This window comes from Moschus berezovskii, chromosome 15 (assembly GCF_049115385.1).
Source record: "Moschus berezovskii isolate FMDL1 chromosome 15, NW_MosBer_1.0, whole genome shotgun sequence".
NCBI lineage: Eukaryota > Metazoa > Chordata > Mammalia > Artiodactyla > Moschidae > Moschus > Moschus berezovskii.
In genome coordinates, this window is record NC_142474.1 from 21805097 (window position 1) to 21822068 (window position 16972).

A 16972-nucleotide genomic window follows, 5' to 3' on the forward strand; every position below is an offset into this window, starting at 1 on the left:
TGTAAGTAAGGGGGTGCCTTGTTCCCACTCCAGGGCAAAGGAGAAATTGAGGGCTTCCATGTTAGGGAGGAAGAGGGGACTTGAAAGGACCTCATCAGTCCTGCTTGGAAGAGAGCAGGGCCAGGATGATGGGACCTGCTGGAGGCAGGGGAGAGGTGGCTGAGTACTGAGAACCAGGGTGTCACCTCTCTGAGCAAGTGTTCCCAGGGACATGGGTTAAAATTCTAGCCCTGCCACTTGCTACCCTGTAACCTTGATAAGTCACTTGTCCTCTATGAGCCTCAGTTTCCTCATCTGTTCAAGGAGACAAGAGCCATGTCTCCTGGCAGAAGGGTCCTGTGAGGAGGTCATGAGGTCAGGTGTGCTGGCAAAGGCAGCCCTCCCTCAAGGCAGTGGTAGGTTGAAGCAGAGTGAGGGTTGTCTCTACGTGACTTTGGGTCACTTTCTTGCCCATCTTGGACCTCAGTGTTCCCATTTGTAAGACAAAGAGGTGGAGCTAGATAATCCCTAATGTCCCTTCCAGCTACAGATCCAGGTCTCTGCTGCCCTGATTGCCCATACCTCTCCTCCCCATACCTCACCTCCCCCAAAATCCCAGTGGAAGGAATGCAGCGGGCCACACAGGAGGTGCAGAAATGCCTTTTTATTGCTGGGAGTGGAGGGCGAGGAGCATAGGGTGTCCTGACTGCGAGGAGTATCTGAGAGGTGTCCTTGGACTGGGCTCAGTTGTCACTCCTGGTGGATGGTGGCAGCACCAGTCATCCCAGAGGGAGATGGTACAGAGATTCAGTCACGTCCCCGGGAAACGATCTGGAAGAAGAAGACTTGGTATGAGGCATGGAGAGCCTGGGGCCCTTACCGGCTCCTGCATTCCCCAGGCACACTGCTGGAGTACTTCCTCCAAACCCTGCAAGCTCTGAGGATCAGGGAGGGACTGGCACCTGTGGTTTGGGGTCTTTCTCTGGCACCTGGCACTGACCCCTCCTGATCCCTCACCTTCCCACTCCCCTCACCTTACCAACAACAGCTGATGTGAAAAGACTGATCAGGGCCCAGAGGAGCCAGGGTTCAGGGCTCCGTGTGTGATCAGGATCAGGGATCAGACTGAGATACAGGTTGGGTCTCTATCCATGACCCATGTCAGGGCTCAGTCAACAACTGAAGTCAAACTTCAATCTGACTGCATTCCAGGCTCAGTCAAGGAGCAGAATCAAGCACAATCTAAGTGTGTGATTAAGGATCAGGACTCAGTCTGCGACCAAGATCAGGGCTCAGTCTGCTACTAGAGAAAGAAGAGAAGCCAAGCTTTTTTCTGTTTCTCCACAAGCCCCTGTGGAGGGCCTCTCATCCTTCCTCAGCCCAGGCCCTGAGCCCGGTCCTCACCAGCAGGCGAGCATTGAAGAGGTTTTCCTCATCTGTCCTCTTTAGTTTCTGGCTGATTGTGCGGTTTCCTGAAGTATATCTGAGGGAACAAAATCAGTAGCAGTTCTCAGGCTCCAGATCTGGATATAGCTGAATAGAAACCAGATCCCAGTGGCTGCCACCCTCGAGCAGGTCAGACCTACAGCAGTGGGACTTCTTGCATGTCACTCTATCTGAGTCTCAGTTTGTTCATCTGTAAAATGGGTATGATATGACAACAGTACCCACTCCACAGTGTTGTTGAAAGAATACAATGAGATGGTGTATATGAAGCACAGAGATATGGCCCAGGTAACTGGGCCTGTGGCTATTTTCTAGAAGGACCACCTCCAGGACCCTGACACTGTTACTCACCCCATTTCTGTTGCCCCACAGCCTCAGCAACCCCAGACATGCAGAGACCCAAGACAATGAAAGCCCCCAGGGGCTAGGGGTGAAGCCACAACTCCTCGAAAGAAGGGAAAGGGAAGGGGCAATGTTCAGTAGCATTGAGTGTGGGATATTAGGCTCTTTCTGGGTTTTCTTTAAACACTTTCAGTTCAGTTCAGTTCAGTTCAGTCACTCAGTCGTGTCCGACTCTGTGTGACCCCATGAATCACAGCACGCCAGGCCTCCCTGTCCATCACCAACTCCCGGAGTTCACTCAAACTCATGTCCATCGAGTCGGTGATGCCATCCAGACATCTCACTCTCTGTCGTCCCCTTCTCCTCCTGCCCCCAATCCCTCCCAGCATCAGAGTCTTTTCCAGTGAGTCAACTCATCGCATGAGGTGGCCAAAGTATTGGAGTTTCAGCTTTAGCATCAGTCCTTCCAATGAACACCCAGGATTGATCTCCTTTAGAATGGACTGGTTGGATCTCCTTGCAGTGCAAGGGACTCTCAGGAGTCTTCTCCAGCACCACAGTTCAAAAGCATCAATTCTTCGGCAATCAGCTTTCTTCACAGTCCAACTCTCACATCCATACATGACCACGGGAAAAACCATAGCCTTGACTAGACGGACCTAAACACTCATCAACTCAGCAGTGTTTACAATCTTTCATCTGTGAGGAAGCCAAGGATCAGAGAGGTGGAACCAGTTGACCAAGACCCCACAGTTGCTAAGAGCAAATCCAGGATTTGAACCCAGATCTGGCCCATCCTCTTTCTCTCATCAATCTGTGCAGCAGCTCCCGCAGGTTTTAGAAAGGAGGACAGTAGAAGCCCTCCGTCTGCAGGGACACCGTTCCCCCAGCCACACTCTCCTGACTTGCTCAGGACAAAGGATCCTGAACTTCTCCAGGGTCCCCTGATCAGGCCTGCCTGTCAAGCAAGCATAGAGCAGGGTGCCTGCCCTTGAAGGGCTGCAGAGGGAGCCCCCCACCACTTCCCCAGGCTGTGACTTACCATTGAGGGTCCTAACCAAAATCACATCCAAGGAGCTGCTGACTCTGCGGATTCGTGGGCACAGCTGAGGGTCACAGGACACCAGGGAGAGACACAGCGAGAGATGGAGAGAGGAAGGCAGGAGCGATGTTGGGAGGGGGAGCGGGGAGAGGAGAGACGGGAGAGAAAGAGGACTGATCATTATCCGCCGGGAGCACCCTGCCACCACCTCAGAGGTGCTCACTACTCGGGACCTCACAGCTTCTGGCCCTTAGGAATCTATAACAATGGAAACCTAGAAGGCCCAAATCTGAGAGCCAGAGCATGCTAGAATCCTAAAACTTTGGAAGATTAGAACCTTAAGAATCTAGACTTTTGAATTTCAGAAAACTATACTCTTAGAAACCTTGATCTTTGGAACACTGGGATTTTAAGCAGTCAAATGAGGCCCTGGGAACCATAGAGAAGTGTTTCCCATGATTTTGTGTGCATGCAATCCCCATGGATCTCATGAAAATGCAAATTCTTGAGTCAGCAGGTCTGGTGTAGGACCTGTGAGTCTGCATTTCTAACAAGTGCCAAGATGAGGTCAGTGCTGCTGGCCTGAGGACCACAGTTTGAGCAGTGACCCTCCAGTTCAGTAAATCACAGAGCCATCTGGAAGATTTTTTCCCCATAAATCTTCCAGAGTGACTAATTTAGAGTCTTTTCTAGACTGGTACATGTGGTTTGGATATGATACACAGGGATCTTACTTAGGATACACCTACTTTTTATATTTAAATAAATTAAATAAAATTGTATTCAATAAAGAAGAATATTGCTAAAAGGCCTACTGGCAGTACATGGGTATGGTATATGATTCAAGTTGGAATCCAGTGATTTCAGCTAATATCAGATCCCTCCTCCCCTTCTCCCCACACCAGGCTGAGTGAAGGGGGGAAGCAGCAGCTGACAGCCCAAAGGAAGTGGGCACCTCAGAAGGGAAGGTGCCCAAAGAGTACGGCCCACCCAGGGAATGTCAACCCCGCTCCCCACCTGGCCTGGCTCTGAGCTGCCAGAAGTGGGGTACTCACCACAAACTGCACTATGTAGTCCTCCACTTCATTCACAAGTGTGGTCAAAGTCCTTCTGATATCGCTGATCAGTCCAGTGAGGCTGGAGACGGAACTGATAAAGACCAGTGAAGTTGGCAGAGCAGCCAAGGAGGAACAGTGGGAAGAGGGCGGGAGACAGTGGAGCACCTTGAAGTCAGGTGACTTGAGCTTCTACTCAGGGGATCATCACCTGGAGCCACATGACTGACCAACAACTCACCCTAACAGCTCGCGAGAGGCTCATCACAAACATGAGACCTCAGACATCCATCCATCCATCCATCTATCCATCCTTCCATTCATTCATTCAACATATATTTATACAACACCAATTATATATTCCAGGAACCAAGCCAGACTGGGGACACAGGGATAAACAAAGCACAAGCAGCTCCCAGTCTGGCAACTAAATATGAAATGAGTGTGGCTAAGGCTGGCTCCTTCCCACCTTCAGCCCCCAGCATAGCTGTCACCTCCTCAGGGCAGCCCTCCCTGACTGCTGCATCAGGGAGGGCTTTGTGTCATTGCACCTGTTCAGTGTGCTGCTCTGCCCAGGGAGGATTGCCATCTGACATTTACCTCGTGGGCTGTTTATTGTTGGACTAATGCTTGTCTGTCATTCTCTCAAGAGAATAAGCTCCTTGAGAGCAACTTCTTTGCCTGAAGTCACCAATACTTTCTCCAGAGCTCAGAATTGTAGCTGCCTGGCATGGAAGATATGCTCAGCACATTTTTGGCTGAGGGAATAAATAAAATAAACCTACAATTAAATATATAATGACAACTTGTGGAAGGTATTCAGAAAGGCTAAAGCAGATTCTTACAAGAGAGAAAAGGAGGAACCTTGTTTTAGACCCAGAATAATGAGAAGTACATTGAAATGGGATGGGGGATAAGTGTACTTGGCATCCAGAACAGCCTCTGAACAGGTCTTGAGGTGGAAGGAGTTTGTCTGAGGCTCAGAGCAAAAGCTAGCATGTCTATGGCAGAGCGACAAGGGGGAGAGCACAGTGATATGAGGTTGGATCCAGATCAGGTAGTCTAGATGGCCTGGGAGGGCTTGGGATTGTACCCAGAGTGGAGAGAAAAGCCCCCAACAGGCTTGGAGCAGCAGAGTGGAATGCCATTTTACAGATATGGTCACTGAGACCCAGAAGGCAAAATGATTTCTCTGGCGCTATAGGCGAGGCAGTGTCCAGAAGGGCTCAGGCATTTGGACTTACATCTCAGTTTTCCCAAATGATGGTAGGCTGCAGAGACTATTTTTGGTTCTGGGGGTCTTTAGGCAACCTGTGATCAGATCCTTTGTTGAGGCAAGATGGACTGACCTCTGCTCATGGCTCAGCCTGGTTCCTTGCCAAGGCCAACCTGCGCCAGCCGTTGGCATCCAGACTATTTCTCCCCGCCCAACCATGACCATGGTCAGCCTTTCTCCCTCCACCTTCTTTCCTGGGCTAAACATGCTCTTTCAAGCACACAATTCAAGATGTAGATTTGGTATATTACCAGAAATCAGTGATTTAAAAGGAGAGGATTCAGTTTTTAAGATCTCATTTTGGGAATTTCCCAGTGTGTGGAGGATGATTTGGGGACAATCTGAAATTACAGCCCATGGTAGGCATTTACTACTCCTCTTGCCCTCCTAACGAGAGGCAAGAAGGTAAACACAGTGAATTATTATTATTATTATTATCAATATTATTATTATTGAGGGACATTATATAATATGAGAAGGGTCAGTGCCTCAAGCAGACATAGCAATTTAAATGTGCAAGTATCTAACAAGAGAGCTTCAAAAAGCATGAAGCAAAAACAGATAAAGCTGAAAGGTGAAATATGCAAATTCACAGTTATGGCTGGAGAGGTCAACACTGCTGTCTCAGTTAGGGGAAGAATTGGGAGACAGAAAGTCAACATGGATATTATTATTACTGAGAGCATAGTGGCAAGCTGTATGCTAAACACTTGCATTTTCTCATTTGGTCAACACAATAGCCTATGAATTAGGCATTACTACCATCCTCAGTTTAAAAATGAACACTGGAGCTCCTAGACCTAAAATTATGATAAAACCATAAGTTAGAGGCAAAGCTAGCTTGTCTCCAGAGTTTCACCTCTTTTTCACTATATCCCTCCCAGATACAGGAATAGGATTGAAATTAGGGGTTCCAACTCCATTGGGAGTCTCGCTCTGCTGAGATGTGTGGGCCTGACCTGTTCACGAAGGGGAGTAAGATGTTGGCTGGTGTGTAGGTGCAGTCTCCCATGACCAGAATTAAGGTACCATTTTCAGCAATTTTAAAGCTGATGCTTGTCTGTAGGACAAAGTTGAGGGTCAGGTCAACAACCGCACCCAACAGAGGCCTGCAGGGAATAAGATTCACAGTTAACAGAGGTGGAGAAGTCCCTTCTTGTTGCTCACTTGAGTTCCCTTCTCTGTGGACATTATATAGGGTGTCTATGGACAATGTCAATATTGTCTGTGTTCTTTACAGAATCTACATTCCTATATTAGGTTTTTCTTCTCCTGGCCACAAGGGTTTCTCTCATGTGAAATTTCTATACAGTATTACACTGATGATTAAAATAAGTATAATAGTCAACATTTCTTTAGCACAAATTCTGTGTTAGGTATTTCAAACAAAAATATTTTACCTGGATTAACCCATTTAATCATGACCGTACTACCATGACAGAAAATTACTCTCTCTATTTTCAGAATGTGGAAACACTTGGTATAGAAAGGTTAAGTAACTATCCCCCAAGATCTCATAGCTATTAAATGATGAAATCATAGTGCATTTAATTAATAAAGACTCTTCTGCATATCTTCATTTTCTTATCTCTTTAAATCTTTAAGGTAATTAAAAATTATAGTTTCCATATAATTTTCATATGCTCTTCATTACATACTATACACTACTGTATGGCCCATACTGGTCACTGTCATTTAAACAGAATCTTGAGAGACAAAATGACGGTGTAGGAAGCTTAACCAAAGAGTTATAATGTTCGATCTTCTAAAATTTCAAGTTTTATAATTAGATAAGTGTTATTATTTTGGACATATAGTTCATGGAAGATTTTTTTACAAAAAGATTGGTTATGGCCAATATTTCTTGAACATTTTAAATGTTAGGATTTCAGTCATGTCCAACTCTTTGCAAGCCCATGGCCAACAGTCTGCCAGACTCCTCTGTCCATGGAATTCTCCAGGAAAGAATACTGGAGTGGGTAGCCACTTACTTCTCCAAGGGATACACCCTCTGAGCCACCAGGGAAGCCCAAGAATGCTGGAGTGGGTAGCCATTTTCTTCTCGAGAGGATCCTCCCAACCCAGGGATTGAACCCAGGTCTTCCATGTTGCAGGCAGATTCTTTACCATCTGGAGCCACCAAGGGAACCCTTAGACCTAGAAAGGTCTCCTTCTTTTACAGATTGGGAGACCAAGTCAGAAGCATGGAAAAGTACCTTACGCCAGATTGGAGATCTATTGGCATACCCCACTGCATCTCTCAAACCTCCGATTCTAACCAATACTCACAAGGTCAGCGTGACCTTAGCGGTGATAGGGATACTCAGGCCAATGCCTCTGCCTTCAGGAGTCTCTTGGAATGTGATATTCCCAGTGCTGATGCTCTTGATTGCCAACCTGTGCAAAAACCACAGTTCACCCTTGTCATTCCTCATTGCAGCCATTGCTGGGCTCTTCTCTATGCCAGTCTCATGCTGAGCATTTGAGACTGACTGACTTTGCCTGCTTTGATTTTCATGAGACCCCAGTTCAGAGGTTGGATTCTCTCCACTGGATGGCATGGTAGGAGACAGCTGTACTTCCCTCAAGACTCCAAGGTGAATATGTGCCAGAGTCAGAATTTGGTTTCTTAAAAAACTGAACTATAGTTGCGTTGCAGTGTTATGTTAGATACAGGTGTACAACAAAGTGATTCAGATAGATATGTGTGGGTGCTAGTCACTTCAGTTGTGTCCGACTCTTTGCAACCCCATGGAATGTAGCCCACCAGGCTCCTCGGTCCATGGGGTTTTCCAATAGATAGATACAGGTATACATAGGTAGAGATAGAGATACATTTCATTTCACATTTTTCCACTTATAGGTGGTTACAAAATATTGAGCATAGTCCCTGTGTTATATAGTAGGTCCTTGTTGGTTGCCTACTTCATATATAACAGTGTGTATATGTTAATGCCAAACTCCTAATTTATCTCCCATACTGCTTTCCCTTTTGGTAGCCATAAGTTGTTTTTTATGTCCACCAGTCTATTTTGCATAAGTTCACTGCATCACATTTTAGATTTCACATGTAAGTGACATCATGTGATATTTGTCTTTCTCTACACCCTTCCATTTGTTGCTGCAAATGGCATTATTTCATTATTTTTGGCAGAGCTGGATTTTGAACCCAGAACTGCTTGGCTCCCAGACTTCATGTATGGGGCCACCTATGTGGTATGAATTCTAGTTTTCTCTGTCCTGAGGTCATTCAAATTTTTATACTCAGCTATATCCAGGGAAGAAAAGTTTTATTCCTTGGAAAAGCAACCTTACACACCAGCAAATAGGTTGATGAAAGGAACCTTCATCCTGAACCTGAAATCACATGATAAGAAAGCCTAGACCTTTAAGAGCCTTGATAGGTCCTGCAGCCCTGCCTGTAATTTTCCCAAACTCTAGAAGAGCTGGCCTCACACCAGTTCCACTCTCAGGGATACACAAGCTTTTTTTTTTTTTTTTTTTTACTTTTCTGTCTTTGTTCTTAAACTTACTTTCCCAAAGATATGTATTCTTTTTTGGAACAAAGAACTCCAATATGAATTCAACATCAACTCACCGTAAACACCTGGGAAGTAGTAGTAGATTTTTAGTATCGTCCTTGTCCAACGAGATCTCAGCTTCCTGGATCTTCTCTCTAAATTCCTCCTTCACAGTGATCACCTCAAAACATGTGAAATCCTGGAGTGACTCAAAATCAGCTTTCTCTTTTTCAAGGACAGCTGCAGAAGCAATCTCCGTTTAGTGTGATACACAACTTATGAGCAGCTCCTACGCACCAGGCGCTAAATGAGACTGTCTGCCTCTTACTTCACTCAGTCTTTAGGACAGCTCCATAGAGTAGGTGTTACTATTATCTGCACTTTCATATGAGGAGATAAAAGATCAAAATGTTAAGACATGGGCCTAAACTCCCACAGCTAGGAGACCTTGTTCCTTCTATGCTGCCTTCATACTAATAGATACTCATCATTCAGCAACAAAGCAACCAATCCACCTTGTAGGCAATAGATATTGATTGAACTCCAGCTTCTAATAGTGAAGCTCTAGCTAGGAGGGAGTAGGGGCAGGAGGAGACGGGGACGACAGAGAATGAGATGGCTGGATGGTATCACCAACTCTGTGGACATGAGACTGAGTGAACTCCGGGAGTTGGTGATGGACAGGGAGGCCTGGCGTGCTGTGATTCATGGGGTTGCGGAGAGTCAGACATGACTGAGCGACTGAACTGAACTGAGTGAGATACTCAAACAAATGAAATAAATTTGGAAAAAACTAAGAAATGGAAAATCTAGAATCAAGGAAAAATTATGGCTCAAACTTATTGAAGTGGCAAATAGGATTCCCAGGAACAGTCTTGCAGCAGGCCTAGAAAGAAATGACTCATCCAGGAGAAGAAGGACAGAATGTCCTAATGGGGGTCCTTCAGAGAAAAAGGGACTTGATAGAGTGATGGCAGATGTAGAATGTCACATTTGGAAAGAATTAAGAATATATATTTTGAATGACCCAGAGGGAGGATAAGAGGAGGAGGGAGGTGGGAGGGGGGTTCAGGAAGGGGAACTCATGTACACCCGGGGCGGATTCATGTCAATGTATGGCAAAAACCAACCAATATAATATTGTAAAATAATTAGCCTCCAATTAAAAAAAAAGCTGGAGAGGCATGTAAGACAAACAGTAAAAAAATTAAAAAAAAAAAAAAAGAAAGTAAGTCAAATGAGAAACAAGGCAACAGCTAGCTCAAGAAAAACAAAAGGCTACAGGAAAAGATATGTAATCATAGTAGTTCTACTTGACTCTGCAACAGACAGTATCATCTAATTATATTGATTCAAATAGAGATGGAAGCTACATCTGGTCCTATAACTTACTAGGTGATCTTGACGCAGACACTGTTTCTGAGCTCAGTTTTATCAGCAATGAAATTGGAAAGTGTATCTTTGAAGGTTGTCTAAGTCCTGGTAAGGTTTAAAGGCAGTCATTTTCAGAAGTTAGTTTCCCCTACAAAAAATGTTTGTGAGTGTTCTGGTAATGTTTCCAGGAAATGAGAAGAAGAGATATGACTAACTAGGAAGGCAGGTAGTTTTAAGCCTACCTAGATTTGGTAGGGATTAATTTCCAATTAGGTAATACAAATTACTAAGAAAATTTATTTGACCCAACAGAAGAGTATGCTACAAATATAAATAAAATATTTAATTTAAAATATGTAAATGACAAAATATGAAAAAATGAGTGAATTCTTTCAAAATTAGAGAAATACTAAGTGAGATGAATTATATATCCTTACATCTGAGAGATTTGCAAATATTTCCATTGTCCATACTAGTGCTGTCAAGGGAAAGAAAGAAATGGTACTCTCACAGATGACTGGAGAAAATGTTAACATAGGGGATTATTTGTCAATGAGTGTCAGGCACACTCAGTTGTGTCTGACTCTTTACAACCATATGGACTTTGGCCTGCCAGCCTCCTCTGTCCATGTAATTTTCCAGGCAAGTATACTGGAGTGGGTTGCCATTTCCTTCTCCAGGGGGTCTTCCCAACCCAGGGATTGAACCCACATCTCTGTGTCTCCTGTATTGACAAATGGGTTCTTTGTCAGCTGAGTCAGCAGTACAATATCCCCTATAATTTAAAATGTGCTTAACTTTTGAACTTTTGAAATGTCAATTTTAGGATTTTTATCCTATGCATATATTATAAAAGTTTACCATGATATTAATACAAGATGTAAAGTGATCTTTAGTTAAGCACGGCTTGTTGCTAGAAAAATAATAAACAAATGAACCAGGAACCAATTAGCCACCTCTCTCAAAATAACTCCCATAAAGAGCAGCCCCAGGTGGCAGCCTTTGGTAATACAGGCGTAGTTTTTAGGAGGCAAGCTCCTAGGTGCCACTGATCATACCTCCTGCTGACTCACGTTCAAATGCACTGTCATCAATCTCAAGTCCTTTTTTAAGAGCAGATTGCAGCTCTCTCACAACATTGTTGTCAGGAAGAGATGCTGAAGTCCCAGTGAGCAGGCCACACAAGAGAACGAGTTTCCAAAGCTGAAACATCTTGTCCTGACACCTGGACAGTCATGGGAGGAACAGGAGTGAGAATTACCCACAGGAAAACGGGATCATGGATGAGCACCTATCACTCTTACGCTAAGCAGTCCTTGAAGACAGACGTAGTTATTTCCTCTCTTACAGATGGGCAGCCCAGGTTAAAAATTGAGAGCAACTTGCTTACAGATACACACCCACTGAGTTGAGGAGACACCATTTAAAAAGTCACACTTGACTTCAGTTCAATGCTCTTTATATAGAAGTCATTTGCACATGCTGGCTTTTCTGTGTGGAACATTTCCCTCTTCTTTGCATTTTTACCTAAGTCACTTCTCACTGAGTCCCAGTTTCAATAAGACATCATGTCCTTTATAAAGCCCACTGTATGCCCTTCCCCAGGGTCTAGGACAGGGGTCCCACTGTACCATCTTGTTGCCTTCATTCTCTGATCAGTGTCTTTGGAACAAATTAGTGATGACTTGCCTGCCTTTCCCACCAGGCTGCGAACTCCTTAGATAGGGACTGTGACTTATTGAATTCCCAACTGTTGAATTCTGAACTCATAGTAAAAAACATGCACCTAATACAGTACAACAAAATAAAGATTTGCCAAATAAAAGTATGAACAAATAAATGGGGACCACATTATGACCCCACATCACTCACTAGTTTGAAACTTCTAATATAATTGATTTCTTAATTTGCTATGCTGACAATATTAGCTAATTCAAGTGGCCCCATCCTTCTCCCTTTTAACCCAGGAGCCTTCTGAAGACCTCCATGTGGGGTGAAATTAAGCACAGAGCCAACCATTCACAGGTTTGGAGGAAAATACTTACAGAAACCTTGCTCCTCTGAACAGTCTCCTGGAATTCTGCTTGGTGATGATGGCCCTTATATGGTGGTGATGGGAGGGAAGGCTCTTCAGAGAAACAAGCCCTGGGTCCAGAGCCATCCAAAGAGGCTCCAAAGAAAATAACCCCTGTCAAACCAGTTGATCCTGAAGGAAATCCACCCTGAATAGTCATTGGAAGGACTGATGCTGAAGCTGAAGCTCCAATACTTTGGCCACCCGATGTGAAGAGCCGACTCTTTGGAAAAGATCCTGATGCTGGGAAAGATTGAGGGCAGGAAGAGAAGGGATGACAGAGAATGAGATAGTTGTGTGGTATCATCAACTCAGTGGACATGAGTTTGAGCAAACTCTGGGGGATAGTGAAGAAAAGGGAAGCCTGGTGTGCTGCAGTCCACAGTGTCAAAAAGAGCCGGACACGACTGAGTGACTGAACAACAAAAAGTGAACACAGGAAGACTTCAAAAGCAAAGGTCACCCAGGATGCTTGAGTTGGACTGGATGGATATAGAGAAGACTTTGTGCCAAGACTAAGAGCAGGTTCTCATGGAGCCTCCAGCTACCAAGATGGTGGCCACTGTGGGTAGGGGGCTGGGGTAAAGACTGAGAATGGATGAATTGGAGAATGTTCTGGTAGAAGAACCCAAAGGGATTTTCCATCCTAATTTTGTCATCATTTGGAAACTCAGGGTCAGGGAGGGAAAGCAACCAGCTTGAGGTTGAGGTCACCCAGTAAGACATGCACAGAGATGGGTTCTAGAAATGTGCCCCATGGAGTCAAGGTCAATGAATACTGAGGTCACTTTTTCCCAATCTTCCCATCTTGCCTAATCTCAGATTTTTGAGTGCTCTCCATAGCCTCCCTCACAATGGAACCAGACTCAGGGCAAATGTCTGCCATCATTCCTTGCTCAATACTACCCTCCCCAGTCTGCCTACTCATTTAATTAGTAGAGTTCCCTGTGAGAGACAACAATATCTGTCGGCATAATACCTTCTTATACGTGGTCTCCCGTTGGATACTTGCCCCCAAAACCCCTACTCTCAATGCAGCAGCCAGAAGATTCTCATTCAGCTTAAACCCCCCCAATTCCTATCATGGCCCCTGCATATCTGCTCACTGCAGCTCCAAATCCATCTCCTTCCAGAGCCCCTACTGTCTTCCTTCTGTTCCAGAAAGATCCCAGCCTCTTTGCTGCCTTGGACCTCTGCACAGACCATTCCCTCTTCTCAGAACTCCCCTCCCTAGCTGTCCCTGGCTCTCAACACCACCTCACAACCTCCGTGATGGCTCATCTGAGGTGGCCCTTCCCCATCTTCCCCTAGCTCAGCTTCTTGTTGGTTCTGTCACAGCAAATAACCATCATTTGACTTTCTCCCTTGTTCTCTGCCCTCAGCAAGTTGTTACCACTCTTTCCTCTGGGGATTTCTCTCACTTGGGCCCCAAGACACTGACCTCTTTCTGGAATGCCGCAAGCATCTCTGGAGCATCTTATAAGGTTGTCCACTCCCCTGGGAATGTGGTAAGGGCCCCATCATCAAAGATGCTTGGTAATTTGTCTAGATGACTGCTAACATCCTGTGTGACTTGATGTGACTGTGAGCCATGATACTAAATTTCCTTAGTCTCTTGTTCAAAGATCATTGCTGCACATTTTCATAACTCTTCCTCCCAGCTTTTCTTTCTCCCTGAGTCTGACTGCCCCATGGAGATATAGTTCCCTGAGGCTTCCTGCCTCTTTCCTTTTTCCACCCTTCCTGCCTCCCAAGACCCCACCTCCCCCTGGCCACTGTGTCCTGGAGGCACAGTGGCTGGTGCTGGGTGCTGCTTCTCATCATAGACAACACCCAGGACAAAGCCAGCTTCTCTCACTGATGTTGGCCACCTCTCATGGCTGAGTTTTGAGGTGAAATTAACTAGATGCACTTGATCCCTGGTGGTGGGCCTGGGGCCGGCACACATGTACCTCAAGTTCCTGCTTTCTAAGAAGCCATATTCTCAGGGTCACTCACTACTTTGCAGCTTCACTGGCTCCAACTTACATGAAGACAGAACACCACACACTCAAGGTCCCCCTTCTGCTAAAGCATTTGGAGGGCTCCCCAGTCTTGTGCACACTAGACTAAATCTACCAAAGTGGAGAGAAATCATGCCCCCATCTTTCTGAGGTCCTCTGGCTCATACTCCCAACAGTGTGGGGGGGACTCTTGAACAAGAACATTCACACTTACACATATTAAGACATGCACATTCAACATGCACGCACGCACATGTGCAAGAACAAGACAGCACACACTAAACCCGTATGAAGGAAACATCTACATTTTCCTCCCTACATGAGGGATACTTTTTCCAGAATCATGGAGACGTGTTACCAGATTTCCGGTTAAAAGAGGTCACTGCCAATAAAAGGGACATCGGATGTCCACAGATTTTGTCCTTAGATACAATTACCCAGCAAAGCTCACTAGAAAATGGAGCCATACAAAGGGAATGAGACAATGCATGCTTTCAGTGCCTTGAACCAGCTGTGCCTGAAATCCTCTATGCTCTAGACTTTCCAGTTTAAATACATTTTACCCTCCCTATTTTTTATTTTTGTTGAGGCCAGTGCAGATTCAGTCCTGCCATTCAAACTCAAAGTAAGTCCTGACTTAACACATTTGTAGACTCACATCTGTCTCCTTCATTCTGATGACTACTTGAGGGTCACTTAAGTAGTCACTACTTGGGAGACCACATTGGAAACATAACAGACATCAAAGCTTCAGAAGAGTTCATCAGTTTAACCTCCTGGCTGGAAAGTCTTGGGAGTTTGTGGCTCAGAGAAGTAGAAGGATTCATCCAAGCCTACACATGACTTGAGTCCAAATTATTTTCCTCTTTCATTTCATCTCTTTTAAGTCTATTGACATTTTATACTTTGAGCAATAGCCTTTAAAGACAAAAAGACTAACAAAAATCACCTAATAAGTTTCCTTAAACTAGAGATGCCTGAGCCCCTCCCTAGGTACTTAAGGTCAGGGACTTGGAATGTCTGGCCAAAATTGGAAGTGACTGGACTAGATGGCTCACAGGTACTTTCTGCCTTGAGTTCTGTGAGCTGTAACCCCCCATGCCATCCTATAGAACCCCAGCTCTGCTGCCTAGACATGACCGTCACAACCCTAGGGACTTATCTTGCTTCATCTTGTTTCACCTCATCAGCAACCATGCAGGGGTGTTACTGCCCTCATTCCCAGCTGAGAAAAATGAGGCTCAAAAGGGCAGGACAAGTTGCTCAGGGTCACACAGACGGGAAGAGGCAGAGCTGGAGAGGGCACCCAGTTCTGAATCTTCTCCCACTGAAATCGGCTGTTCCAGTTCCCATCTTCTGGGGGCAGCAGTGAGTCTCACTCTTTGGCCAAAGTGCCCAGCACCCAGTAGGTGTAGGCCAGGTGAGTTCCAGGCCCTAGTCTAGATGTTGCGGGTCCACTTTCACCACTGGTGCTCAGGACAACCCTCTGAGGATATTTGGAAAGCCCCATTTTTCAGTTGCAGAAACTGAGGTTCAGGGAAAGAGGTTACTCACTTATATCTCACAAGGACAGGAACCCCCAAGGATGACCTTTCACCCAGATCACATTGAGGGCATCTAGTTTGGCATGAGAATCTTTGGGTTTGAACACTATGTTTATTCCTCAGCCTCTAATGTTTGAATTGGTTGCAATGCCTGGTGCTTTGGGCCTCCTTTCAATAGGGAACACCAAGTCCAGGAAAAACAGATGGGTACACACTTGGCATCAGACTGAGAGCATCAGCAGAGATCTCTGGGTTACCCAGGGTCAGTGTCCTCCATTTGTCCACCTGCTTCTCAGTAGGAACCTGTAAGCCTGTCCTGGACGTGAATGCAGCCAGAGCAGAGTAGGGGCAGGGCTGGAGGCTTGGGGAGCGAGTGATCCTCACACTGACTGTGATCCCATCATCAGAGCACAGAGCAGGTTCCCAACCCCGGGTCTGGGATGTTGGGGAACCCATCCAGCAGAGCCTTGAACCTGTCAGCAGGCCACCCTCCCCAAGTCTGCACCCAGCTCTGCGTCCCTCTTCCCCTGGGTGAGGGCACAGAGCTGAGATTTGTGCTGAAATCTTGTGAAGAGAGTTTTCCCAACTCAGGAACACAGGCCAAGTCTGATGTACTGAGCTCAGACATGGTGTTGGCCCCAGGCTTCAGCTGGTAAAATAGGTAATCAACTTGTGTTTGGATCCTGGTAGCAAATGGAAATGAAAAGGGTTCCGAGGGGGTGGTGCTCATATCCCGGCTCCAGTGCTGGGCCAGCTGTGTTCGAATCCTCTCTCTTCTCTAATTATAGGCTGTGCAGGCTGGTCCCAGAGCCTCAGGTCCCCTGTGTGTGAAATGGGACTAAAGACGGGATTCTCCTCCAGGTGTGCAGTGAGGATGCAGCAGGATAAGGTACATGAAGGGCTGAGTGTGAGGTAGGTCCCTGACATGCAGTAACACCAACAATGATGATGATGACAATATCTTCTATTGTCTGGTCACTTCCCTCCACTTCAGGTCTCCCATCTGTACGTGGTCCTAGCCCAGAGGGTTATGGAGAGGGCTAAGTGAGAAGATAAAGCATCCAGTATGCTTAATGCTTAATCATCGGCTGCTGCATTTCTTATTTTTATGTGGACTGAATGAGATAAAATAGATTGGGGTCTCCAGTATACCAGGGTTCACAAATTCTGGCTTCCTGGGGTGCAGGTGTATAGCTTTTGGAAGGTGTGATTCCTCATTAAGCCCTACTTTCCTTTCTGGGGCCAAGTTAGCAATGACTAAGTAATATGGCCTCAAGTACAACTCTGATTCATTATAGGGACTGGATAGAGCTTTC

At 45.6% G+C, this 16972-nt stretch overlaps 1 protein-coding gene across 1 annotated transcript; it reads right to left on the reverse strand.

Annotated features, from left to right (window-relative positions):
- Positions 1 to 655: 655 nt before the first annotated feature.
- LOC129555722 (short palate, lung and nasal epithelium carcinoma-associated protein 2B-like) lies at positions 656 to 11252 on the reverse strand. Its single transcript, XM_055425487.2, has 8 exons — positions 11109 to 11252; positions 8739 to 8901; positions 7430 to 7537; positions 6100 to 6249; positions 3865 to 3958; positions 2810 to 2873; positions 1384 to 1462; positions 656 to 810 (listed from the first exon to the last, which is right to left on the reverse strand). Exons 1-7 carry the CDS (start codon positions 11245 to 11247, stop codon positions 1425 to 1427), a joined length of 756 nt encoding a protein of 251 aa, XP_055281462.2. The 5' UTR covers positions 11248 to 11252; the 3' UTR covers positions 656 to 810; positions 1384 to 1424.
- Between the last annotated feature and the right edge of the window lie 5720 nt (positions 11253 to 16972).